The sequence below is a fragment of the Narcine bancroftii genome, chromosome 3 (genome assembly GCF_036971445.1).
Source record: "Narcine bancroftii isolate sNarBan1 chromosome 3, sNarBan1.hap1, whole genome shotgun sequence".
In the NCBI taxonomy this organism is placed as follows: domain Eukaryota; kingdom Metazoa; phylum Chordata; class Chondrichthyes; order Torpediniformes; family Narcinidae; genus Narcine; species Narcine bancroftii.
Window position 1 is genome coordinate 270,021,418 of NC_091471.1, and position 27,932 is coordinate 270,049,349.

At 39.8% G+C, this 27,932-nt stretch overlaps 2 protein-coding genes across 8 annotated transcripts in view; both read right to left on the reverse strand.

Annotated features, from left to right (window-relative positions):
- Nucleotides 1-4,370: 4,370 nt before the first annotated feature.
- Nucleotides 4,371-15,692, reverse strand: LOC138758760 (receptor expression-enhancing protein 5-like). 2 transcript variants are annotated; one of them, XM_069928110.1, is made up of 5 exons: nt 15,475-15,692; nt 13,383-13,422; nt 7,663-7,819; nt 6,195-6,239; nt 4,371-4,947 (listed from the first exon to the last, which is right to left on the reverse strand). In XM_069928110.1, exons 1-5 carry the CDS (start codon nt 15,603-15,605, stop codon nt 4,718-4,720), a joined length of 603 nt encoding a protein of 200 aa, XP_069784211.1. In that variant the 5' UTR covers nt 15,606-15,692; the 3' UTR covers nt 4,371-4,717. The 2 variants fall into 2 exon arrangements, with proteins under 2 accessions (XP_069784211.1, XP_069784210.1); XM_069928109.1 differs by lacking the exon at nt 13,383-13,422 and adding an exon at nt 9,899-10,037 and having other exon boundaries at nt 4,382-4,947; nt 15,475-15,690.
- A 905-nt stretch (nt 15,693-16,597) lies between these two features.
- Nucleotides 16,598-27,932, reverse strand: part of LOC138758762 (receptor expression-enhancing protein 6-like) — a 37,387-nt gene continuing 26,052 nt past the window's right edge. For 3 of the 6 annotated variants that reach the window (XM_069928120.1, XM_069928119.1, XM_069928116.1), the window contains exons 5-7: nt 27,784-27,857; nt 26,455-26,491; nt 16,598-19,560 (exon numbers count right to left, since the gene is read on the reverse strand). In XM_069928120.1, coding sequence (XP_069784221.1) covers nt 19,523-19,560; nt 26,455-26,491; nt 27,784-27,857 — 149 coding nt within the window. In that variant the 3' untranslated portion in view covers nt 16,598-19,522. Of the gene's footprint in view, nt 19,561-26,454; nt 26,492-27,707; nt 27,858-27,932 lie in introns of all 6 variants that reach the window. The other 3 variants (XR_011354419.1, XM_069928117.1, XM_069928118.1) reach the window with 3 other exon arrangements.

Here is a 27,932-nt window from a genome sequence, read left to right on the forward strand (position 1 = left end):
GTGGAGGGGGAGGACGTGGTGGGGGAGGACGTGGAGGGGGAGGACGTGGAGGGGGAGGACGTGGAGGGGGAGGACGTGGAGGGGGAGGACGTGGAGGGGGAGGACGTGGAGGGGGAGGACGTGGAGGGGGAGGACGTGGAGGGGGAGGACGTGGAGGGGGAGGACGTGGAGGGGGAGGACGTGGAGGGGGAGGACGTGGAGGGGGAGGACGTGGAGGGGGAGGACGTGGAGGGGGAGGACGTGGACCTGTCCTCGGGCCTGCGCAAAGGAGCTTTTAGGTGGAGTGCAGTGCGCGCAGTACTGGCCCCACCCTTTACACCCATGGTTCGTGTGCCGTGGCCAAGCAAGCTGGGTCGTGGCAGCGAGGTCCTTGGGTCGTAGGTTTTATATCAGAGTGGCCTTCTCCTATGCAGGTTTCTTACCTGGGCTGGAGGGCTCTGCCTCCCCTCCTAGGTCGGTCCATACTTCCCGGACCGGGGCCGAGGCCGCCGCTGCTTTCCCTGTGCCCGGACTGGGGCCGCCGCCTTCTACTTTCTGCCCGGACCGGGGCCTCCGCCTGCCTTGCTCGACTGGGGCCGGGGCCACGCTGCTTTCCCTGTGCCCGGACTGGGGCCGCTGCCTCCTACTTTCTGCCCGGACCGGGGCCTCCGCCTGCCTCACTCGACCAAGGCCGGGGCCGCCGCCTTCCCTTAGCTCTTGCCCGGATCGGGGCTGCCGCCGCCTACTCTCTGCCCGGACCGGGGCCACCGCTGCTTTCCCTGTGCCCGGACCGGGGCCGCCACCTCCTACTTTCTGCCCGGACCGAGGCCTCCGCCTGCCTCACTCGACCGAGGCCGGGGCTGCCGCCTCCCCTTAGCTCTTGCCCGGATAGGGGCCGCCGCCGCCTACCCTCTGCCCGGACCGGGGCCGGGGCCGCCGCTGCTTTCCCTGTGCCCGGACCGGGGCCGCTGCCTCCTACTTTCTGCTCGGACCGGGGCCTCCGCCTGCCTCACTCGACCGAGGCCGGGGCCGCCGCCTCCTACTTTCTGCTCGGATCGGGGCCTCCGCCTGCCTCACTCGACCGAGGCCGGGGCCGCCGCCTCCCCTTAGCTCTTTACATTACCAACAACTCTGGCTTGAGCTCTTCATCAAGGTTTTACTTCAATCACAGCATCTGCAGACCTTCGTGTTTTACTCACCTCTTACCTGTTTTTTGGAAACTAGAAGCTTTAAGCCTAAAACATTGCTTTTCAGTTTCTGTGGAGGGTGCGTGACCTGCTGAGTTTCTCCAGCATTTTTTGTATTGACCCCAGCATTATGAGGTGGCTTCTAACCTAATGCCATAAGGTAATCCAGAAAAGAAGGCTTTATTTCTCTTAAGGATTAGGGCTTATATCAGCAAAGTGGTCTATATTGACCTGGGGGGGGGGGGGGGGGTGGTGGGGTAGAGGAGAAAGAGTCGATAGGACTATCCAAGATGTCGATACCACTTTCAAATTTCATCAACCACATTATCGTACTGGACCAGGTATCAAACAATGATCAATACAGGAAAGAGACCAAATTATAAATTGAGATATCACTCAAGGGCATTCGAACTGGCTTCTTCCTGATAGTCAAAAACACAGAAATGCTGGAGGAACAATGCTGGAGGATCTCAAGACTGGCTGAGTTCCTCCAGAATTTGTTTTGACTACATTCAGTGTCTGCAATTTTCGTATTTAACCTCCTGACACATTAACTAACTGTGATTCATGATGTTAAAGCTAAGCTCCTGTTCTGTTTATTCTTCCAGTTCTGATACACAGAAACATTTTTATCATAATAGAAGGTACAACTTCATTTAACTAATTGTAGCAACAATTATTATAACCAAGAATGTAATCTTTTATTTTAGATTGGCAATTGTGCATAAAATTTCTGGCAATGTACAGCTTGTTCCAACATTGTTGCTCCAGGAAGGATGTGTTTGGGACGGTTCAGGAGCCTCGCCACAGAGTCCTCCTCACTTTCTCAATGATTCCCCAAAAATGTTTCTAATTTTCTTTTTATTTGCTAAAATACAAAATAGGAAATTATTAGGTCACAAAACAGACTATTGCCAGAGGTTGGCAACTTCCAATGCTTCAAACTATTTCCATTTAACCTATCTGCTAAACCAGTCTTTGTCCTATTATGTCCAAACCATAAACCCTTTTGTGCCATTCATAATGAGTAACACCCTATTTTTTTCCGTCTATCGACTCCCACTGAGGTCCTCAATCGAACAGTACTGAAAAATGAGAGCATCAAAAAAAATTATACACAATCTTCTCTCAGCAATTCCACACAAAACATGACTAAAACTGCAAAACTCCTAAGAAACAGACCGAGAAGTTGAACCCTAGGTTACTGTATGTTAAGGCAGCCGAATGCATGAAACGATCACTGGATTAATAGGATTTGGAATCCATTGCCTAAAAGTAGAAGATGCATTACTACTTCTAAAAGACAAGGGAAAACATATTGGGTAATAACAAGGCATTCATTGATTTGCTCTTTCAAAGAATGGGCTGAAAAGTAGAGAATGGGGTGAAAAGCCTCATTCATTGCTGTGTGATTCTTTGATCCCCAGAATTTCCTCAGCACCAATATCAGTACCAAAGTCTTCTGCTGCTCACATGATTTAGCAGTTACTAAATTAAATGAAGGCACTAAATGTACATGGAAACAGGCCAACCAAATTGCCGAGTCCCATTTTCCTGTTCTTGTCCCATATTTCTCCAAATCTTCCTAATCATGCACACGTTAATATCATTGGATTGACCTGGTGTACAAAGAAAAATTTCATGGGTGAAATTATCCTTGAACTGAGCAGTGACAAAGTCTCACACAATAAAAGAGAGATGAGGATGGGTGGGAAGAAACACTTATCATGAAGCTCATCTGAGAATCTTAGACTGATTGGGAAGATGCTGCCCCCAGTTTTGTGACCCACTAAGGCATAGAAACATTTGGCCCTTCGAGCCTGCTTTGCCATTCAATCAGCAATTTGGCTGATCTTAAAGTTCAGTACCCCATCCCCGCCTTCTCTCCGTAACCCCTATACTGAAGAAATATATCTAATTCCCTCTTAAATATATTCAATGAACCTGCCTCTACTTCTCTCTGTGGCAATGAATTCTACAGATTCACCACCCTCTGGGTCAAGAAATTCCTCCTCATCTCGGTTCTAAATGGTTTGCCTATTATCCTCGAACCATGGCCCCGGATTCTGGACTCCCCCACCATTGGAAACATCCCTTCCGCATCCATTCTGTCCAGTCCTGCCAGAATTTTATAGGTCTCTATGAGATCCCCTCTCAATCTTCTAAACTCCAGCGAGTACAATCCCAAATTGCGCAATCTTTCCTCATAAGTCATTCCTGCCATTCCAGGGATCAGCCTGGTGAATCGCCTTTGCACTCCCTCCATTGCAAGAACATCCTTCTTCAGATAAGGCGACCAAAACTGCAGACAATACTCCAGGTGGGGTCTCACCAAGGCTCTGTGCAGCTGCAGTAAGGTATCCTTATTCCTATACTCAAACCCTCCAGCTAAACATAAACTGAAGCATGGGAAGGCCATAGACAGTGCCCTCCATAATGTTTGGGAAAAAGACACTTTTTCCCTTTATTTGCCCGTGCTCCAGTTTTAAATTTGTAATCAAACAATTCACGTGATTAAAGTGCACGTTCCATTTTTATTCAAGGTTATTTGGATACATTTCAGTTTGACCATATAGAAATTACAGTACTTTTTATACATTGTCCCCTCATTTCAGGGAACAATATTTGGGACATACCAATGTTAGGTACTGTATATTAGACATGTTTATTATTTTGTTTAAAATCTCTTGCTTGCAATGATTGAAGTCTGTGATTCATAGACATCACCAGGGGCTGGGCATCTGCTCTGGTGATGCTCTGCCAAGCCTCGACTGCAGCTAAGTTCAGCTCCTGCTTGTTTCGGGGGCTTGTCCCCTTAAGTTTTCTCTTCAGCATATGGACGGTGTGCTCAATTGGATTTAGATCGAGTGACTGGCTTGTCCATTCGAATATTTTCCAGTTTTCAGCTTGAAAATCTCCATCGTTGCTCTAGCAGTAAGTTTGGGATCATTGTCTTGCTGTAGGACAGGGGTGTCAAACTCAAATTCACGGAGGGCCAAAATCAAAAACTTGGACTAAGTCGAGGGCCGAACTAAATATTTATTGAAAATTTTCAACAACATCTGCATGTTTTCTCTCCTTTCAACATATGTAATGTTAAACTTTTTCTTATTAAAATAAATGTTTAATAATAGTTTTGGATAAACTCATTAACAAATGAGAAATAAAATATTCAATAAATAATATTTCTCTATAGAGGATTTATCAAATGTTGCTAGTGTGCTGTCGAATAGTAAAATCTAAGGGCTATTGAGAATGTGGGAGAATAACATGATTCCTGAAACAATCAAATGGGTGACTGATTGTGGGCATGAACTCTAGCACGGTTATTTGCCATGCCCTTTTTCCATTGGTACAGATATCCTTTGATTTACACACTTTTCAAGTTTTATGCCTAATGAGCTTGTATGAGATCCAGGTGCAGGACCATTTTTAATCAGGAATATATTTATCACTGTGACATGAAACTATTGGAAGATCGTTTTATCCTGAGATTAAAGTTCATAATCCTTACTCAGGCCTGTGTGCGGGAGGGCAGGGTTTGCGGGCGATCAGGTTGGACAACGACAGTGCGGGGGCATCGGCTCTCGCTGCAGGGCGGCATCTCGGCGAATCAGCGGCCCCGTCACCGTGAGTCGCGGGTCGGCCTGCAGCAGGGAGGGGGAGTGGGCAACGGTCCTGGCGAGGTCAGGCCCGATGCCTCCGGTTCCAGGCGCTGGGAAGCGGCCTTGGTTTCCCCGGACACCGGCCAGGCCCCAAAACCAGAGTCCACGGTGAGACCCTGCAACATAAACAGAGGAGGTGGGGACGATTAGCGGGCTGACGCCAATGCATTCTGGGATTTATAGTATTAGCTGTGCATGTGCTATACTGCCGCGGCGGCCAGCGGGCCACCTCTAATACATTTTTGAAATGATCTTGCGGGCCAAATAAAATTATATTGCGGGCCAAATTTGGCCCGCGGGCCAGAGTTTGACATGTGTGCTGTAGGATGAATGAGTTTGCAGGCATTTGCTCAAACTCAGAATTCATTTTGCTACAATTGTCAGCAGTTACATCAGTGAAGATAAATGTGCCAGTACCTGTGGCAGCCATACATGCCCAAGCCACAACACCCCCACCACCTTGTTTCACAAATGAGTGGTACACTTTGGATCTTGAGTAGTTCCTTTACGACTCCACACCTCACTCTGATACAGGTTAATCTGGGTCTCATCTGTCCACAAGACCTTTTTCCAGAATTCTGCAGGCTCTTAAATACTTCTTGGCAAACTAATCTGGCCATCCTTTTTCAGACTAACTATTGTTTTGCATCTTGCAGCGTAAACTCTATTTCTTTTAATGAAACCTTCTGCAGACAGTACCTTCTACACCTGCCTCCTGAAGAGAGTTTGATTTTTCAGACAGGCATTTGGGGATTTTTCTTCTTGATGATAAGAATTCTGTCAACAGCAGTGGGAGTCTTCCATGGCCTACCAGTCCCTTTGTGATTACTGAACTCACCAGTATGCTGTACACAGTTGATTTTGGTAATCCTAAAGTTTGGGTAGTGCTTTATGTTCTAATACTTTCGTCTCAGAAATGAACCGAAGGCAAGTGCAATTTTCCCTTGAACATAGAGTCAAAAATTGTCCCTTCACCCTCAATCATTACTGCTATCTGAAATGCCCATTTACACTAATTCTATTTTCCTGCATTTGCCTTATTTCACTCTCGTCCCTTCCTACCGAGGAACCTGTCCAAATACTTTTTAAATGCTGTGATTTTACATGCTGCTACCAATTTCTCTGGCAGCTTGTTCCACATGCCCGTGTGTGGAAACCAGAACTATTCGCAAAACTCCAGAAGTGGACTCGCCGAAGTCATACGAGCTGTAACCAGACTTTTGCATTCCCTTAACAATGAAAGCCAGTTGTCTCCACATTCTAATCCCATTTCATTATTAACCATAAACATTGAGGCTCATTCCACTTTACAATTACACATTGATGGAACCATAGAGTGCACTTAATTTGAGTTTTGTGTTACCTTTTGGGGTTGAGGTGGCGATAGACTCATTTGTTGTGCTGTAAACTGGAAGAAAGAAGAGAATTTGTATATATTCATAGAAACTCAATGTCATCTTTTCTAACACAAACCAGATCTGTTTCCATCAATATTCCATGCTACAATTTCCTCCCTTGTCTGAATATAATAGCTGAGGTTGGAGTTGTACATAGAAATACTGCTTCTGGACCACAATTGGTGCTCCTGTAATTTTGACCTCCTACGGGTCATCGATTGACTTGTTCACACCACCATCTAGGGCAGTGGTTCTCAATCTTTTTCATTTCATGCCCATACCACCTTAACATCCCTAGTGAACCACAGAGCATCTATGGCATCCTATGATTAATACATACATTTTGTTACATTAAAAATTTCTTTTAATACAAGGTTATTATTATGTCCTCGAATAGGTGTCAAATTTGTAATTCTCTGACCCACAGAGAAAAATGAACCAAAACAATCTTCCTGATACAAAATGCAATCCATTTTCTGATATCCCATCCAAAGTGTAAACTATTAGTCATTGGTAAAACACAGGATTCTGTTGACACCGTGGTTAAGTGATAAAACACAAATGCTGGAGAAACTCAGCAGGTCAAACAATGCCTTTATGTAGCAAAGGTAGGACATCACTCATGTTCCCCCACACCTTGAAGGAATCAAGCCCAAAATGTTGGTGATGTATCTTTATCTTTGCTACATAAAGGCACTTTTTGATCAACTATTAGTCATTGATGTGCAGGGTATTTAATAATAATGATGGTTTCACCTGAGCCTTTTAAGTAGAGAATGAAATTAATAATGAAGAAGCATTGTTGAGATTAATAGAGCAGTCAGTTTTCTTTCATGAAATCTTCAAATACTTTCCAACAGATTTTCACATTGTGGCTTCGAGTGGCAGCACTTCCTATGTACATTTTCATATTTCCTCACAGAAGGAGTCAATCTACATAGCTCACAAAACAAACTGATTTCCTGATTTTACTTGCAATGTATTCTTACATTTCCATCAATTCCCCAGTTTCTATCACTTACTTATACACTAGATCAGCCATTCTCAATCTTTTTTTTTTGGCTATGGCTCCCTTAGGACTCTGATCAAAGTTTATGGGCTCCCTTCCCTGTGAAACATTCAGGTTTAGTTGGTTTCTTCTGTACTCTCCTACTGACTATACAAAAAGCAAAAAAAATATTTTATGATTTCAGTCCGTGGGTCCCCATAAATATGCTGTGGCCTCCACGGTACAAAATGCTCTCACAGATTCAGTAATACAACATAGAAACAGGTCTTTTGGCTCATCATGGCCATGCTGGTCAGTGGCTACATATTAATTGTAATCCTTCAGCATTTGGCTCATAACCTCTAAGACTGGTCATTACAAGGGCTTGATGAGAGGTTTCTTAAATTTGCATTCCCTGATACTGATTTGTTCAATTCTGATTTTACCTTCTGGCTTGATATCATCTACAGCTTCTGAAGCTTTCCTGGAGAGTTCCTCAAACATGGGTTTCTGCTTGTAGAAGAATGGACGGATGATAGCCGTGTAAGTAGTTTGGGAACCATTCCAGTCAACTGGTGCCATGCACCACAACAGAAAGATGGTCTGCAGAATAAAATAATAAGTCTATTAGGTATGCAGCATGCTCCAGCCTGAGCAATACAATGGGTTGAAAAACAATCTTCTTTGATTTTAGTTCTAGTCTAACTTAGCTCAAGGCAAAGGGAAACCTAAAACCCATGGTATCCAACACTTATGGGGATTGGTAGATGCCAAATAAGTGAATTTTCTGGTTGCTTGAGATGGAGTGTTGCGTGGATTGGCGATCTAAAATGGTGAGACTTGCCAATTTTAAAATTTTCCATATTTTGTACCTATTTATTTTCTGTGATTTGTTTTTGCTGGTTGCTTGAATTCCATATAACAGGGATAATGGTTATGATTGGATAAATTAAAATGGGAATGGTTATCCTCATCTGCATTTTCAAGTATCTTATTACAAGTTCATGCCAACAGGATGGATCTTTCACCACTTCAGTTTCAGACTGAAGTGTCAGGAAGGCACTCAGTTTTGCTGACTTTGATCCAACTTAAAATGGCAAAGGAATAAAAGTCACTTTCATCAGCTGTACTTTCCATCATAAATGTAATATTAAAAAGTTCAACAGTGCACTGTAGCTGTAAGGTAAAACATCATGAGATGGGAATGTGTAAGGAGTTACCCTGTACAGGGCTGTAACAAGATGTGAATGCATCCTTGTACTTACAAGATAAGAGAGACATTGATGGATTGAGAGGCAGGAAGCTAGCAGGGAAAGGATAGCAACAGTTTTAGTCATTGGACAAGTAATGATATGATGATGTTCTAAGCACGTATCCAAGGGTATAAAAAATCACCATTTTGCTGATAACAGCAGAATGCATTCTCCGACTAACATGGTTAGTTGCAAGTGTTACAATCCGGTAGTAAAGAACAAAGAACCCTGACTTCGACTCAGTCTGGTGTTTGTCTCACTCATTCATGAACAAAGCAGACCTAACATAGCTGAGACTTCATGGAAGAAATGATCCTGCAAACAATGGATTTCAACCTGGTTCTTTTGGAAACTGATGGCAACTGGGATGTCTACATATCTCTAGTTCAATGTCAACGAATGAATCAATCAATTCTCTCACAGGCTTCATTATTTAGAGCCTTCTCCAGCTCTATCAAGTGAAATTATTGCATTAATATGATTCAATCAATTAAACATTATGCCTTATGGTCCTTGAACCTGCTCCACCAGTCAAAGGGATTAGCCGCAACACCTTTCACCCTGGACTTCATTACCTTTCACTCACTATAGTCCAAACTTTTGTCTCAGTTTTGAGCATGCGTCAATATGGATTGCAAGTAGCAAAGGCTGAAGCACTGATCCTTGAGCCTCCCCTACTTACAATGGCCTCATCTTATAATAACCCAGCAGAAATTAGTTAATTCACTATCTTTGTATGTACATCCATGAGCTCTTAACTCTCAAAATAGCCTTTACAAGCCTCCATATCTAATGCTTTTTGGAAATCCAAATGGATTACATCTACTGCCTCCCTTCCATCCTCACAGAACCCTAATAAAGTGAACAAACTTTTTTTTTGTATTGAATCCTGTCGACTTTAATTAGTTATATTCTGATATTCTAAATCTTGCTGAAAATATCCTTAAAAGATTATACTTTGATAAGGATGACTTTTTAAAATGATACACCAAACTAATCTCTTAGCAATCTATCTGGCTGTTAAATAAAATTAATTCTCTTAAACAAGTATTGAAATAATATGTTGAGACAAACTTTTGTATCATAATGCTCTAATCTTCATTTACATTGAGTAATTTCATGAAAACTAAAAATTGCACACCCAGAAGCAAAAATTGAAATCTGTGAGAATTCATCAATACAATTGTCTGCTCAGCCAGCTCACTGAACACCTGGGACTCCTTTAACTAATCTCTGGCAATATCAGGCACCAACGAGGGAAAACCTTGCCTCAGAGATCACTAGATTGTCACAGGGAAATTACTGGGTTCAATGATGAGATGTGAGGCATCACAGCAGTCTACAATTTCCAAGCTTTTGTGTGTGGTTTTATATACAATGTTGGCTGAAAATATGAGGGTAATGATGCCGAGATAAAACTGTTACCTACCTTCAATTTACGAATGGCTGGAAATGCACGGAGGAAGATACCTGCCACACATTCAGTAATAGCAATGGTGCCATAGATAACCCAATACATAAGCCACTTCATTTTCTCCTTTTTATTGGCATTTTCTATAGCTAGAACTCTTGAGAAAACCAAAATTTAAGGCAGACACATCATTTTTATTGGATTGCAATAGATTACTCTTGTGAATTTAAATCTGTTCACTATTTAACAAATCTTGTAATTTCCATAATTCCTAGGTTTTCACCTGAGAGTGCTAACTTAGAAACATACAAAAGAGCTTGTATTCAATAATATCAGGAATTATGCTAACTCCATGGGCACACATTTTTTTTTCCATAATATTTTAAATCTATAGGTAGCAAAATTATAATATTAAACTAAATGATTATGGGATCAGGAATAATGTCAGCATTATTCAGTCCTATTTACACTCGAGATGGAGGCAATGATCCGCCATCTTGAATCCCTGAACTTGCCTTGTGCAAATAGTCATTGGGCAAAAGATCTAGAATTCATGGTAATTAGGAATGGTCGAGATCAGATTTAATGTTAACTGTTCAAAGTATCCATTGTTGATTGTGTAAAATGTTCATCACCTGCAAACCATCAGTTCTATTCCTCATGTGCTTGATGAACATTAGCAGATATTTGTACAAGGGAGAATGCAGGCAAATTGGATTTCTCTCATGCGACACATTTATTCATATTAATGTAAGATTCAGTGTTGAATTTGCATGCACAGAACAAATATCTAATATGGACTTCAATTTTAGGAAAGGAAACTTTATTGGGTTTAAACCAAGAAATCTTTGGACCTAAAGCAGAATATTATTGCATACTTTGAAACCCCAGTAATTGTTTTAGCATTTTGTCATTTGGACTATACTTAAAATATAAGCAAATGTTAATCAACTTCAAATTGTATTTGGAAATTAACACCAAATTCTATCAAGCCCAATTTTATTTCAAAAATGTACAAGAAGTACTGATTAGCATTTTTTGATCATTCAGATCTGTGATGAGGTTATAAATGAAGCATCGACTCTGCACCAGCTAGAAATTAGAAGTGAAGCTAATAGGTCGCCTCACAATAGGTGATTCACATTAAAGTTAATTTCGAGGCCTTCAATAGCAAAACATTATAGGATTAAAACACGGGAACTATTTAAAACTTTGCGCTCTGTTTGTTTAGTGCTCAGATTTATTCCCAGGAATGAATGAATGTGTTAGTGGAATTGATTTTTAAAGAAGTCATGATAAATGTGCAACACATTTTAACAATTGTGCTGTCCTCTGCTTCTGCTCTCACAATGAATTGCTTGCCAGGGTTCATGTAAAGTGGATATTGTGGCCATGAAGGGATGTATAACCATGGCTGGGGATTGACAGGACCTACCCTTCTGTAGGTGACAGACCTTTTGTGACAGTTTCTCTCATCACCTATGGAAACAGCAGTCTGTTTTGTTTGGATGCACAGGTCTTCTCAGCTTGGTAATTTTGTATTGGTATCAGTTGATTATCATTCAGCTCATTATCACGGAGAAAGCCATAGGCTGAGAAAGATTTCTTGGTTTAAACCCAATAAAGTTTCCTTTCCTAAAATTGAATTAGATATTTGTTCTGTGCATGCAAATTCAACACTGAATCTTACATTAATATGAATAAATGTGTCGCATGAGAGAAATCCAATTTGCCTGCGCTCTCCCTTGTACAAATATCTGCTAATGATCATCAAGCACATGAGGAATAGAACTGATGGTTTGCAGGTGATGAACATTTTACACAATCAAATGCACCTTGCATTTCATCCAAGGGGAGATGATGAATACGATCCAGGTGATCTATCTACTTAGAGCGGCCACTGTCCATCTGCAGCAAAGGTTGGTCAAGTAGCTGCCCCAAACCATTAGCCTATACTTGCCCCAGCCTACCAATCACAGGCCACATTGACAGGTTCTCAACATGGAACCATGAGAAGATCCATCTCAGCAGAGGGCAACAAGTGACATTGGGATCCTAGCACAGATGTCTTATAAATTAGAGAGTTAGGAACATAGGTATACTCAGACCAGAGGAACAAGAGTGCAATAATGAATGAACACACTGCTGTATAGCACCAAATGAGGTATTGATTCACTTGCAAAGCTTCAGAAAATTCTTGGTGCAATCTGAAATGGCAGTGCAGACATAGGAAGCAGAATCACTCATTTAGGATTGAGATAAAGAACCTCTTCTCAGATTCGAGGACCTTTTGAATTCTGTTAGGGCTTTGGTTATTAAATTAACTTAGAAATTAGAACCCCAAGTTTCAACAGCGGCAAGGAATTCTGCTTTAAGTATGTTTCATGGCTATGTATAAAGGCTCCCATGACCACTGATTGGTATCCTTTGTGTAAAATATAACCATATACAGCAGAAACAGGCCAATTCAGCCCTTCTAGTCCATGCTGAACAATTTCTCCCACCTAGTCCCACTGGCCCTCAATCAGCCCATAACCCTCCAAACCTCTCCCGTCCATATACCTATCAAGCTTTTCCTTAAATATTAATATCAATCTCACTTCTACCACCTCTACCGGAAGTTCATTCCACACCCCACCACCCTCTGTGTGAAGAAATTTCCCCCTAAATTTTTTCCCCTTTTACTCTCAATCCATTTCCTCTTGTTTGAATCTCCCCCTCTCTCAATGGAAAAAACCTGTCCTCATTGACTATTGGTCCCCCTTATAATTTTGAACACCTCCATCAAATCATCCCTCAATTGTCTACGCTCCAGGGAATAAAGTCGCAGCCTGCTCGACCTCTCCCTACAGCTCAAAACCTGAAACCCCAGCAAAATTCTTGTAAATTTCCTCTGCACTCTCTCTGTTCTATTATATCCTTCCTGTAATTCGGCAACCAAAACTGCACAGTATTCCAAATTTGCCCTCACCAATGCCTATACTTCCATCTTTCTCACAATGGCCTGCTTCAGATTGCCATACATATACAAGAGTGGTTGGGTTTGGGGGGGGGGGGGTGAAGAAAATTAGATATCCATTGTCCCAGTTCCTTTCACAATCTTAAAAACCATAGTTAACCAAGTCTTGTGCATGCCAGAAAATGCAATCGGTTCACAAAACACTACAAATCTAACCTGCTATTGAATCCTCATTCCATCCAAGACCAAAATGGACTGGCCAGAACTGTTTATTGTATCCACAAGTTACAATTACAGCATTAGGTAACTGCAACATAAACGCAACTATATTTCTACCTTCTAGTTATGAAAAAAACATTTTATTAGAGACCAATTTTTATACCTATTACACTTCACTGATTCACAGACATGGACCTGAATTTTTGTGAATCAGCACTGGCCTTTGCTTTTCACCATCATTCAGGATTATCCTTCAGGAGTCAAAAAATCATATCTTCCCTACATCACATTCTTAATAATAACATTATTTCACATATACTACACCTGGAGGATTCTTTGGGCACTGACAGGAAAGGCACATGTACTGGAAGTCCGGGCAAATGGGACAAGGGCACATATTAGTAAATTTCACACATCATCTCTTAAAATAATTTCACTTTCTTAAAATGTCAACATTGGCAATTTCTGTAGTGGCATATCCCTCATTTGAACATAAGAAACTCTTCTGGAAATTTACCCTTGAAGATTAGTTTATTGCCAGCTTTAAAAGAAATCTCCAAATCTATAGAACAATAGATTACAGCACAGAAAACAATCTGTGCTGAACTCCTACTGACCTGCACCCAGTCCATATCCCTCCCATCCATGTATCCTCCATTTTTTTCTTAAAATGTTCAAATTTGCCACTTCAGCTTGATCCATACTCCCATCACTTCCCGTGTGAAGAAATTTTGACTAATGTTCCCCCTAAATTCTCCCCTTTCACCTTTAACCCATGGCCTCTGATTTGTATCCATACCCTCATTCTGCAGCCTCTATATTTCAAGTCCTATTCCAATTTATTTTCACTATTGCTTCATGTACAAGGTCTTTTAGAAGCAGAATGCAAGCAGAGAGTTGCATTGTGTTGAAGCTGCAGTTCAGCAAAGAATGCACATTTTACAGTATCCAACAATAGATTCCAGGAAGTGAAATTAAACCATTCAAATTGTAAGCAAGATAGTTTCAATTAATCTTTCTACCCAACTTGGAACACAGCACTATTTATTACATCAACCATTTAGTCATATCAAGGCTGAACCAATCTTTGCCTTAATTTAATTTTGCTCTGATCCTCAAATTTGCAAAGCTGTGAAGAAATCTTCCATATCAATATGTTAAGGCATGGAAGTTACAAATTGCTGCAGCAGACACAATGAGCAAATGGTTGTTTTATGATCCTGTGAACTGGTTTCCTAGTTTTTAAATGTACTCAAAAGACGGCCTTTGAAGATCCTGTGATGGAGATTTTCTGTAGATTCAAAATTAAATCTAATCTGGTTCTTAAATGGTCAACTGAATATCCTTTCATTCCAGAGCCAATTAGAGGAAATGTCTTGTCAGCATCTACTACTGTATATTAATGTTTCAATATCACTTATTCTTCCAAACTTCAATAGAAGTTTTATTCATCCTAGGAATCAATTGAGTGAACCATCATGCTCTACCAAATTAAATCGGGACCAAAATAGTTTAGCTCCAGTCCATTCAATATTGGAGAAAAAAAACTTCTCTAATTTTGTGCTTTATTCCCTTTGCAAAGGGCAGCATTCCATTTGCTTCCAAATTATTTTCCCTACTTGCATGCTACAAAGACAGTTCTTCAAGCACCAGTCTGATAATCTCACTGCATTTAAATGATATTCTTAGTCTATTCTTCCTATCACCATTATACATTCTATTACAAATGACAAAGCAGCTCTATTTCCTTCAGAAATTGAGCAAGGTTTTTTAATTTTGATACATGTAGTTTCCAGGGGTGCAGTTGTAATTAAAAAAAAAAGGTACCAGATCTGCTCAGAGGTGCCAGAGCAGTGTTCTAGTGAGCTCCAGCAGTACTACGCCCCTGTTAGTGTCCTTCTTTCCTCATCTAACCCAATAACTTACAAGCACAAGCTTAGATCTCATTTCATTCACTCAAGAGGGCAAGGAAAACAACAAAGTCTTGCTCTTGTAATGTTTCCCTTAAAGCTTCAGATTTGCTATTAATATGGACTATGTAACACTAAATGTAAATGCATTATCAAGTTAAACAATGCAATTGTAAATCAGCTTAATCAGTAAACTTTGGGTAATACTTGCAAATAACCAAATTCAAACAGTGCAGAGGTTTCCAATATATTCAGTAATTATCAGTAGGATTTCACAGGATTGAAACTTTAATCAAATTAACCTTTGGATGTTTTTAATACACAATTCATCCACTGTGGTTTAGTGTGGAAGGAGGGAAAAATTGATCTGAATAAGGCAACAATTTCAAGTTGGTGTCTTCAGCTGATGGAAAAAAAAACACATCCCTGATTCCAGAAAGCTGAAGGTCTGTGCCTCTGGTGTCGTCTTTCTTCTCAAAAACTAAGAAATCAAGTACTGTACTTACGAAAAATAGGCTGGATAGAGGAAAGCAAAGACATTCAACAAAGGGAACAAGGAAACTCCATATCGAAGTAGTGTACACAAGGTGGTCAAAGCAATCAAACCGTGGACAAATCTGGACGCGCGCACGGACATAGTTTTCCCTTTCAGAATCCTGTTCAGCTTTGACAGTTACACCATGATTGGTGGCCAAGAATGTGTTACTAGGCTGCAATATAAATTAAATGACATCACAGAAGAATTTGTGAAGTCAGAAGCACAAGGGTAGGATGTGCAAGCACATTATGTGCACATTACTTTAAAACCTTTTTTAAAAAAGGTTAGATCTATGAATTATGATTTCAGCTATACAAATTAGCATTAGTGTTTGCACAGAAATAGTACAATAGCTTTACTTCTTCACAATGACTACAGGTATCATCAACATTTCCATTTAAATTAAAAATATCTCCACCAGTCAGTGATTAGTGGATTGCTGCAGATCTTTTCTGGAACCACCCCCCACTATGATTTTTAGAAATGACCTGGAGATGAAGTAGAGGGGGATGGTCAATAAGTTTTCAGATGATAATGGAAGTTGGAGCTGTTGTGGATAGCGATCTGCCCACATTTAATCTTCCTGCTTGTTTTGGACAGACTGTCAGAGGCCCAGCCTTGATGCAAAATAAATTATTGTATTCAAAGTGATAAGCTGAAAATGACATTCAATAGAAGCCTAAGCATGCTACCTTGCTCGCTTATCTTTCTTACTGTGTTGGGAATAGGTGCTTAGGTAAGCAGTTTTTGGGTAATATAAGCCAAGATCCCGCTGCTGAAGTTTGAGACTCTCCGAGAGGTGGCAACATCTCTCAGCAAGAAGAACAACTTCTAGAGTCCAGCCAACATCCCAGTTGGGGGGAGGTGGAGAAGCATCGCGACAAGTGTGCGCTTCGGCAGATGGGACCAGTCCAGGCATTGATAAGTATAATTGGGAAGGGCTTGCATATTGTAGTTTGAAATCAGCTTTTGAATTTGTAATAATCATTTGTATAAACTGAACTGCTCTTGGTGTGGGTGTCTATTTTCTTTCGGTAGCTCAAACACTGTGACCAATCTAAAACGAACAAAGTGAGAGGTACAAGTTTACCCAGGACACAAGGATTTGAGTTTATTGCTAGGTACAGTTTTATGTGGGTCAGTACAACACTGTGGGCCAAGGGCCTGTACTACGCTGAAGTGTTCCATGTTATATTCTAGGATACACATCAAAACATAAGTGCAAGACTGAGTTTAATACTTTTTTTTTAAATTACTTTGACAAATAGTGCATTTAACAAAGTTATTGTTCCAACCCTTTTTAAAATCAATAAGCAGGTGTTCATCATAGCAAAGTAGCACCTCAAGCACCATCATCCACATATTTATTTCTCTATAGTTCACAGCAGATAGAAAACATGTATATTGCATTTTTAATATTTTTACATTTTACAACTCAAAGCACATTTTAAAAATATCAATATTTGCATCTTAGGTTTATTTTCAAAGAATAAAAAATTTGTTAACCACCTCCCCTCACACACTTGATGTTTATCAAGAAATCCTTCATTTCTTCCAAATATATCCATGCCCTTGACAAGATAAATTGCTGACCCAAATCCCTTTTAAACAAGTTTCTGGAATGCTATAGCACTTTACAGTAAATCTTGTGTGCAATGTAATATTTTTCCTTGCACACAATCCTTTGCATTAATTTCTCATCCAGATGGAATACTAACTGGTGAAAACAATGCATCAAATTTACATTTTCCAAAGGTTTAAAAGTTTTTTAAAAATTAAATCAATTACCTGCAAGTTTCCTTCTTACAGCGAAAACATCTGATACTGTTGGGTCCCATTTATTTAACTTTTGGGGCGTGATATATAGCCTGTGTAACCAATTATATTGTATCATGCATAACCTCGTGTTATAGTTCCAGAGCATAGCTTTTCCCATGTTTCATTCTTTATGTTTAGATCTTGTTCCCATTTTTGTTTGGGTTTACAGCTTGTTTCCTTGTTCTCTTTCTCTTGCAATTTGATGAACAACAGTACATGCAATTTGGGCATGTGAGAAAGTGGAAAAGTTTTGGGAAGATCTAAACCAGGTATTTAAAAAAAAAAATCACAAAAAGCAACATACCAAAAAATCCAGAGATCTTTCTTCTAAGTAATATAAGTAAAGAACTTGGACTCGATTTGGATGGAGCACAAAAAAAGATTGATTTTGATAGCCTTAGCTGTAGCAAAAAAATGTATTATGTCAACCTGGAAATCAGAAGATAGCCTGAGAATACAGCAATAGTACATAGAAATGAATAAATGTATTCCATTGGAAAAAAGTAACAATTTAAGAAATAACACCACAGTATTTGAACAAATTTGGGAACCGTACATGGAACACAACAGAGAAGTCCTACTGCGGACCTCCACCAACTAAAATGACAGAACGAAAAGACAACAAAATGAACTGACCCAGTATGTAAAAGTGGATGACACAAATTTCTTGTTTATTTTCATTGTGTGATGACACTGTTTAATGTATCATATATGCTGAATGTTGAGTGGGTGGGGGGGGGGGTGAAGGAGGGAGGGGAGAAAATGACACTGTGCATATTCAAGGGGGAAATGTTTGTGTGTCAGTATGGCTTATAATGTGTCAAATAAAAAAAATTACCTGCAAGTTAAGGAAATGTCTTGAGACATCCATTGAATTTTTTCAATATAGTTCAGTCTACATCTTTCCTGGTTCAAATGACCTGCTTTATTTTATGTTACAGCTAAATCAGAAGTATTTAATTATCCGTTAAGAAGCTGAAGGAATTGTTATTCAGATGCTAACATATGCCTCAATCATTTTATTGTACAGTCAAAGGACATTTTAGGTCATTAAACTTAGAGCTGGTCCTAAAAGATGACAGTCACCAACCCCACTCATCCTTGCATTAGTACAGTACCAACATTTCCCCTTGTAAAAGGGAGCCATCCAGTTTAATACCATTAACTTGGGTACAATAGGGAAAAGCTGGGTCAATGCAATTTCAGAGATCTGCATGGAGTGAAATGTGTTCATCAGCCTCTCACAGTGGGCTTGAGATTTTTGTGCAAGACCAATTGCCAAGATCGTAACTATCCAGCATAAAAAATCTAGCAACAGATTTTCCCTGTAAAATAACATTTTTTGATCCATTGGCAAATTTTAAAATGAAGAATTATTGAATTGAGTTAGTACTGTTAATTTATCAATGTGAAAAATGTGATTACATGTTTAGATTTGTTCGACATTGTTGGATGACTTGGCACGTGCAGAGAATCAAATGTAATTTTGCATATTCTGATCTAACATATGATGGGACAACAGAAAGATTAAATTATTTCAAATAAATTTATTCACAAAGAAAATTAGTCACATTGGCATCAAAACATTTTTATTCTTTACCACAATTCCTTCCATTTAGAAAATATTCATTATCAACAGTCAATAAAATAGCATGTTATTCCAAAAAAAATACAACTCTACATTTGTCAGATACCATGTGAAATGGAGATAGAATAAAACCAATAATCAGAAAGTTCTTTCTAATTATTGGTGCTGAGATTGATCTTGTGTTACATTAACATTGGAAACAAATTTACTCCATGTTGGGGGTTAAAATTAGTCTTTGATCCCATTGACTGTACTTTATGAAGACATGATAATGCAATCTACACATCCAGTTCAGATTCCATGCAAAGTAAGGGGAGAAAAAGGAATATTCTGCTCTCAGATTCTTCCAAAATATACATTTTTTTCCCCCCAGAATAACATTTTGCTGCAAGCCAACTCTAAAAATGGAGCAGAAGGGACATGAACAAAAATGGTCAAAAGCAAGAGGGTCAGCTTGTGAAAGAAAAGCAGGTCATTTTACATTCTGATGAAAATAAAAATCACACCTAGTGTGATCTTTCTCTTTCAGATATTCTTACTCTCTTGCTCTTTCCAAACCAGAATTGTAGCATTTCTGCTCGTAAAAATAGCTTCATCTCAGAGGTAGTCTTCAATTGTCCTTTCCTTTTTCCAAATTTAGCTTTACTGCTAAAATACAAAAAATATATTGTTATGTAGAATGGCCACTGTATTTGATGGGAGAAAGAGGGAAGTAGCGACACAAAATAGCTAGTGTATTTAAAAAAACAACGCAGGCACATATCCAATTATGTGATTTCGACCTCATGGTTAACTTGGTCCAGTTTGAACAGATCAAAGTTTGTGTCACACTTTAATTATTCCAACTGAAGGCTTTGAAACAGTGATATAGCTAGTTTTTCCCCTGACCACATTCTTCTATGGAAATAAAAGGAGTTAATCACCGCCCATTAGTTCACATGCTCTATATGGAATGAATTCTGCAAGGGTAAGCTCGATTTCCATACCTTGTACCAAGAGAAATACCATGTGCGCCAATTTATTGGACATCCCCCATCACCCCACAACAAATTGGTGCATCTTTATTGTGTTCCAAAAGGCAATTAGATTGTTGGATGAGATAGTTGAACGGTTTCTGCAAAACCCAATACTCCACAGCATAAATCTCATTTTGTACACTGGCTTATTAACAAAGAATTTTCTTCACTTTTCCAGACAAATACTTGTATTCTGTTTGAGTCTAAAGATTGGACAGACTAAGCTTACAAGAGGGGACTGGACTAAAATACAAAACCCTGGAGGATCTTGACAGGGAAGATATGGAGAGGATACCTTTTGAGAGAATCTATCACTGTTCAAAAGGTCAAAAACTGCTTTTTAAACTGGAGGATTGCAAGTCTTTGCTACCTCTTTAAAGGCCAGTTTGAATGTGTTTTTTTTTTAAAAAGCAGAGTTATGTAGCTTTATGGGTGCAATGTTACTCTGGGGAAAGGGAAAAAGAGTTGGGATAACATTCATGATGACAAAATTAACACGAGATGATGTTTTGAAATTAAACGGAAGAGTCCATTAAATTTACTGAAAAAAAAAAGACAGCATTTGTGCAGGATACGCATCTAACTGAAGTGGAACATAATAAATTAAAGAGAGACTGGGTAGGGCACGTAGCGGCAACATCATAATTCAAAAGCTCGAAGTGTAGCTATATTAATTAATAAAAATGTACCAATCAAAATAGAGGAGGAAATAATAGATCCAGCAGGGAAGTATGTAATGATAAAGTGTCAGATATATTCAGAATTTTGAAATTTGCTCAATATATATGCACCTAATGAAGAGGATCAAAAGTTTATGCAATACATTTTTTTGAAAATTGTAGATATGCAAGGGAATATATTGATAGGAGGGGATTTTAACCTTAATTTGGATCTAATGTTGGATAAAACTGGACAAAAGACTAGCAAAAAGAATAAAGTGGCCAAATTTATGGTTAAATCAATGCAGGAAATGAAACTTATGGATATATGGAGGAGGCAGCACCCAAGGGAGAAGGAATACTCATATTATTCGAGTAGCATAAAACATACTCAAGGATTTTTTGGTTTTTTTTTCTCACATATATTATTAACTTTATTAATTCTTCACTCTTTATTTTGGGGGGGAAAAGGGGGGTTGGACTAATTTGAGTCGGGTTATTAATGTGTAATAATTATTGGGGAGGGTATAGTTTATTTAGATTACTGATATTGTATTGTAATTTTATTATTTTATTCTTAATTTTTTTTTAATGTAATCCTATATGTTATTCATGTTATAAAATCTTAAATAAAGTTTAAAAAAAACATACTCAAGGATTGATATGTTTTTGTTGTTGGCCCATAGTCAAGGGAGAGTTAGGAAAACTGAATATAAAGCTAGATTGCTATCTGATCATTCACCCCTGTTATTAGCAATAGAACTGGAGGACATCCCATCAAGAACATATAGATGGAGGTTAAACTCCATGCTACTTAAAAGGCAAGAATTTAGAGAGTTTATTGAATGCCAAATTAAAATGTACTTTGAAATAAATACGGAATCAGTGAAAGACAAAATTATATTATGGGATGCAATGAAAGCCTTCATCAGAGGGCAGATAATAAGTTATGTAACTAAGATGAAGAAGGTCTACATTCGGGAAATAGAACAGTTGAAAAGGGAGATAGTAAGTACAGAAAAGGAACTAGCAACAAGGGACGATATAACAAAAAAAATTTGGTGAACAAATAAATAAAATACAAAACATTACTAACGTACAAGGTGGAGAACAACAATGAAAATAAAGCAAAATTATTATGAACTAGGAGAAAAAAAAAATTAAAACAGAACAAGCTAAAAGAACTGTATTGGCATCAAGGAAAAAGGACAAACAAATTAATATAATCCAATGGAGATTAATGAGAACGTGAAGGAATTTTATGAACAATTATACCAAACTGAGAACGAGGGGAAATATGATAAAATAGAAGAGTTTTTAGCTAAAATTGAACTGCCAAAATTGCAAGAGGAACAAAACATACTGATAAAACCATTTGAAATACAGGATATATTAAAAAAGCTGCCGAACAATAAAACGCCTGGAGAAGATGGATTCCCAATAGAATTCTATAAAACATTTAAAGAGTTATTAATTCCTCCTCTCCTGGAAGTAATGAACCAGATAGAAGAAACACAAAACTTGCCAGATTCATGCAAGACAGCAATAATTACAGTAATAACAAAGACAGGGAAGGATCCACTAACACCAGCATCATATAGACCACGCATGTCAAACTCTGGCCCGCGATATAATTATATTTGGCCCGCAAGATCATATTAAATATATCTTAGAGTTGGCCTGCTGGCCGCCGCGCCAGTATAGCACATGCACAGCAGCAAGCACCACCATAGAGGCCCGCCGCCTCGCTACAACGGGCCCGCCCGCCGCCTCGCTACAACGGGCCCGCCCGCCGCCTCGCTACAACGGGCCCGCCCGCCGCCTCGCTACAACGGGCCCGCCCGCCGCCTCGCTACAACGGGCCCGCCCGCCGCCTCGCTACAACGGGCCCGCCCGCCGCCTCGCTACAACGGGCCCGCCCGCCGCCTCGCTACAACGGGCCCGCCCGCCGCCTCGCTACAACGGGCCCGCCCGCCGCCTCGCTACAACGGGCCCGCCCGCCGCCTCGCTACAACGGGCCCGCCCGCCGCCTCGCTACAACGGGCCCGCCCGCCGCCTCGCTACAACGGGCCCGCCCGCCGCCTCGCTACAACGGGCCCGCCCGCCGCCTCGCTACAACGGGCCCGCCCGCCGCCTCGCTACAACGGGCCCGCCCGCCGCCTCGCTACAACGGGCCCGCCCGCCGCCTCGCTACAACGGGCCCGCCCGCCGCCTCGCTACAACGGGCCCGCCCGCCGCCTCGCTACAACGGGCCCGCCCGCCGCCTCGCTACAACGGGCCCGCCCGCCGCCTCGCTACAACGGGCCCGCCCGCCGCCTCGCTACAACGGGCCCGCCCGCCGCCTCGCTACAACGGGCCCGCCCGCCGCCTCGCTACAACGGGCCCGCCCGCCGCCTCGCTACAACGGGCCCGCCCGCCGCCTCGCTACAACGGGCTGGACGAGGTGGGTCACCTCCGCGTCTCCTTGAGCTTCATCTGTGGGCGGGTGCTGCTGGGCATCGGACTTTCCGCTGGGGTGGAGGTTGCGGACGAGTTCCACCGCTCTCACGATACTCCCGGTGAGATGGCGAGACCAGCGGGGACTCCTTGGGTTGTTGGCGGCGGTTGCGGCAGGTGGAGGCGGGGGCGGAGGAGGGAGAGGGGGCGGGGGCGGAGGAGGGAGAGGGGGCGGGGGCGGAGGAGGGAGAGGGGGCGGGGGCGGAGGAGGGAGAGGGGGCGGGGGCGGAGGAGGGAGAGGGGGCGGGGGGGGATGCCGCTCAGGTTTGCTGGCTGGGCTGGGGAGGGCTCCCTGCAGACCTCCGCTCCCTGGCACGCTTCTCGGCAACGTGCGATCCTTGGCTTAAAGGCTAGAGAGAAATATTATTTATTGAATATTTTATTTCTTATTTGTTAATGCTTCTTCTGGAAAGAGTTGAACCAAAACTATTATTAAACATTTATTTTAATAAGAAAAAGTTTAAGATTACATATGTTGAAAGAAGAGAAAACATGCAGATGTTGTTGAAAATTTTCAATAAATATTTAGTTTGGCCCTCGACTTAGACCAAGTTTTTAATTTTGGCCCTCGGTGAATTTGAGTTGGACAACCCTGATATAGACCAATGTCTCCACTTAATTCAGATTATAAGATAATAGCAAAATCATTAGCAAACAGATTGTCCGATTGTGTATCTGAAATAGTAAAACCAGATCAAACTGGATTTAAGACGAACAGCAGATAATCTCTTTAAATTTATTAATTTAATTCATGCAGTTCACGGAAATAAGATGCCAACAGTGGCTGTTGCTTTAGATGCAGAAAAAGCCTGACAGGGTAGAATGGAAATATTTATTCAAAGTATTTCAGAGGTTCAATCTACCAGAAAATATATTAATTGGATTAAAGCATTATATAATGGACCATTGGCGAAGGTAATAGTAAATGGTTATGTAGCGAATCAATTTAAATTAAGTAGGTCAACTCGGCAGGGATGTCCATTATCTCCCTCATTGTTCGCTTTAGCAATAGAACCATTGGCAGAACTGATAAGAACAGAAAATAAAAGGGATAAAAGGAGGAGTATAAATTCAGTTTATTTGCAGATGACATCATAGTATACTTAACAGAACCAGAAACATCAAATAAAAGAACTATATAAGAAATTGAAAGAATATGGAGAAATATCGGGGCACAAGATCAATGCAAATAAAAGTGAAGTGATGCCAATGAGTAATGCGGATTATACAGAATTTAAAAAAGAATAATTATTTAAATGGCAAACACAAGCAATCCGATACCTAGGTATTAGGTTAAATAATAATTTAAGCCACTTGTACAAATTAAATTATTATCAGCCACTAATAAAGAAATTGCAGGAAGACTTAGAACATTGGAAAGAATTACCACTAACATTGATAGGGAGGGTAAATTGCATTAAAATGAATGTCTTCCCAAGGATACAATACTTATTTCAGTCATTACCAATTCCCTCAACAGAAAAATTCTTTAATGAACTGAAGAGAATAATCAGGAAATTTTTATGGAAAGGGGGCGAAACTGAGGATAGCATTAGATAAATTAACAGAGGTACAACCAAAGTGGTTTGCAGTTACCAAACTTTAAAAATTAGAGTGTAATGGAGGATTTAGACCAGTTTATGCAAGAAGGGATGCAGTTGCATCAGACGACAATCTAAATTCCACTATTGGGCCCAGGGATGCATATGAATCAGTAGACATTATCCAACTTTCACCATGAGGCCCAGAGATGCAGTTGTCTTTTGTTGGTCGCAGATTATCAGGAGACCTTGAAGATAATTAAATCATTTGTTCAAAGAGATAAGATCTGAAGTAAACAACTTTTGGGTAATATAAGCCATGGTCCCACTGCTGAAGTTTGAGACTCTCCAAGAGGTGGCAACATCTCTCAGCAAGAAGAACTTCAAGATACCAAACCAACGTCCCGGTCTGGGAAGGTGGAGAAGCTGCTACTGGCCCCCAGACAACCTACTACAAGTGTGCAGTCGTCACCTCGCTTTGGCAGTTGGGACCAGTTCAGGCATTGATAAGTATAATTGGGAAGAACTTGCATATTGTAGTGTGAATTCAGCTTTAGATTTAGTAATAAAGACTTGTATAAACTGAACTGCTCTCGGTGTGTGTGTGTCTATTTTCTTTTGTAAGAACACAATGTGTTCTGATCTAACAAAGGTAGGTCTGTTTAGTTACATACAGATGCATCAGCTCAAACACTGTGACCAATCTAAAACGAACAAAATGAGAGGTATAAGTTTACCCAAGACATAGAGCAGCACAATTAAGGTATTTATCAGATTTTTAAAATCAGACAAGGGAAAAACCAGATTGGACTAAGATAGAGCTAGATAAAATAGGGGAGAAGGTACTTTATAAGTGGGATGAAAAGTTGGTATGATATAAAAGGTCACCAGTATTGCATCATTTACTCAATATATGGAAGAAGATTCACTTAGAAAGGAAATAAATAATTATTGACACAAAATCAGCTAATCCCTTTTACAATAGATAATCTTTTCTTTAGAGAATGGAAGAAAAAAGGAATTAAAAGAATAGAAAATTGTTTTTTGGGAAATAATTTATTAACATTTGAATAAATGAAGTACAAATATGGAATAACTCATGGTACAATGTTTGCATACCATCAACTGAAAGCCTACTTAAAGGATAAATTGGGAAACAGATTGCGATTACCAGAAGGAAGCAGCTTTGAATATGTGATTACAGACACAATGACAATTAGAAGATTTATAACGAACATGTACATCAAACTGCAAGAGAAGGAAAATGATGAAGGTATAAACCCATACAAAAGTGGGAAAAGGATTTAAACATAAAGATTAAACAAATGAAACATGGGAAAAGTTGTTCTGGAACTATGAAGAATATAATAAACACAAGGTACATATGATACAGTATAATTGGTTACACAGGTTATATATCATGCCCCAAAAGTTAAATAAATGGGACCCAACAGTATCAGATAGACGTTTTCGCTGTAAGAAGGAAACTGGAACAACAGGACATGCAATTTGGGCATGTGAGAAAGTGAAAAAGTTTTGGGAAGATTTAAGTCAGATATTAAAAAAAAATCACAAAAAGCAACATACCAAAAAATCCAGAGATCTTTCTTCTAAGTAATACAAGAAGTAAAGAATTGGGCCTCAAACTGGATGAAGCGCAAAAAAGATTGATTATGATAGCCTTAGCTGTAGCAAAAAAATGTATAATATCAACTTGGAAATCAGAAGAGAACCTGCAATGGTACATAGAAATGAATAAATGTATTCCATGGAAAAAATAACAATTTAAAAAATAAAGTCACATTATTTGAACAAATTTGGGATCCTTACATGGAACACAACAGGTCTTGCCTCGGACCTCCACCCCCTAAAATGATAAGACAAAATGATTTGATCCAGTGTGTAAAAGTAGATGACACATTTTTCTTGTTTATTTTTCAATGTGTGATGACATTGTTTAATGGTTTCATTGTATTGTACATGTTGAATGTTTATTGGTTTTGGAGGGGGGTGGGAAGGGGAGAAAATGCCACTGTGTATATTTAAGAGGGAAATGTTTGTACGTATTTTGGTTGATATGGTTCACAGTATGAAATAAAAAATAAGAGATGTTTTGAAAAGCCCAAGTCAAAACTGCAAATTAATGTTCAAAGTGAAATGTTGATTCATTATTTTTACTTTGTAGAATTAGGTAACCAAGTAACATTGTAATTTTGCTGACATTAACTCAAATCACTGGAAAATTTGACATCTTTAAAACTGCCTTTCAATTATGATCCAAATTCCTTTCCTTCCTCTCCCTTCACCAAGTGGATACCAGAGATTAAAAAAGGGACATGTCTAACATAACCAACATCATCTCCAAGCAAAACTTGGAGGACATTTAAAGGGAACAGGTGTTCTTTCAACAGGTAATTGCTACTGGCCTACATACACCAAAAATTTATGGAAAGCTACAAGGTTCTGTTCCCACTTCATATGCAAGATCCAATTTTGTGGCATTCAATTGCTCAACATGTTGACAAGAAATCAGGGCAAGGTTTTAAAATTGCACAAAAGCCTTGAAACACATTTCTTACCAACCCAAGGTGAAGACAAAACTAGGAAATGCATTACATAAAAAGCTTTCGAGCTATGGCATAGAGCACTGGATGGATTAGCATACTTAGGAAATCAGTTTACATGCAATTACAGCAAAAGCATGTAAACTACTAAAACTGCTATTGGAACACGATTTTAGCTAGTGGGACAAATTGGTTTATCATGATGTTGTTTATTAGTGGAAGAACAATTATAGCCACTTTACTGTATTACAATACAGTGGGATCTGTTTCCCCATTTTATTAAATAATGTCATATCAATTTGTTTACATCACCTGGATATATACATTTGTTTAAAAACACTTTGAAACAAGGAAGCAAAAATCTTTGCTTTCTCACTATAGGAGTTTATGGAATATTAATTGTTAGCGCAGGTCCGAAAAACTTAAAATATGATGTATGGGAAAGGAATTTAAAAACATTTATACGTCAATACTTATCACAAATTGAAAGAGTTCAAATTCCAATTAATAATGCATTACCTCCCTTTAAAAAACAGTTCACGATAAACCACAATGTGTTCTGATCTAACAAAGGCAGGTCTGTTTAGTTACATACAGATGCATCAGCTAACTGTTTAGGTCTTGCATCTGTCCTTACGAGGCTCTTGCTGTTACACAATGTCTGCAAAACTAAAGCAGGAAAACAAAATGATAGAAACATTAATGTAAATTAGAGACTAGTCAAGTCCATCTTCAATTGTTCAT

Coding starts and splice junctions, on each gene's coding strand:
- LOC138758760 (XM_069928109.1), bottom strand. CDS start 15,605: ATGTCCGTGCGCGCGTCCAGATTTGTCCACGGTTTGATTGCTTTGACC. Junction 6,240..7,662: donor AGATGATATCAAGCCAGAAG/GTAAAATCAGAA, acceptor TCTTTCTTCCAG/TTTACAGCACAACAAATGAG. Junction 4,948..6,194: donor CGCCACCTCAACCCCAAAAG/GTAACACAAAAC, acceptor TTTATGTTGCAG/GGTCTCACCGTGGACTCTGG.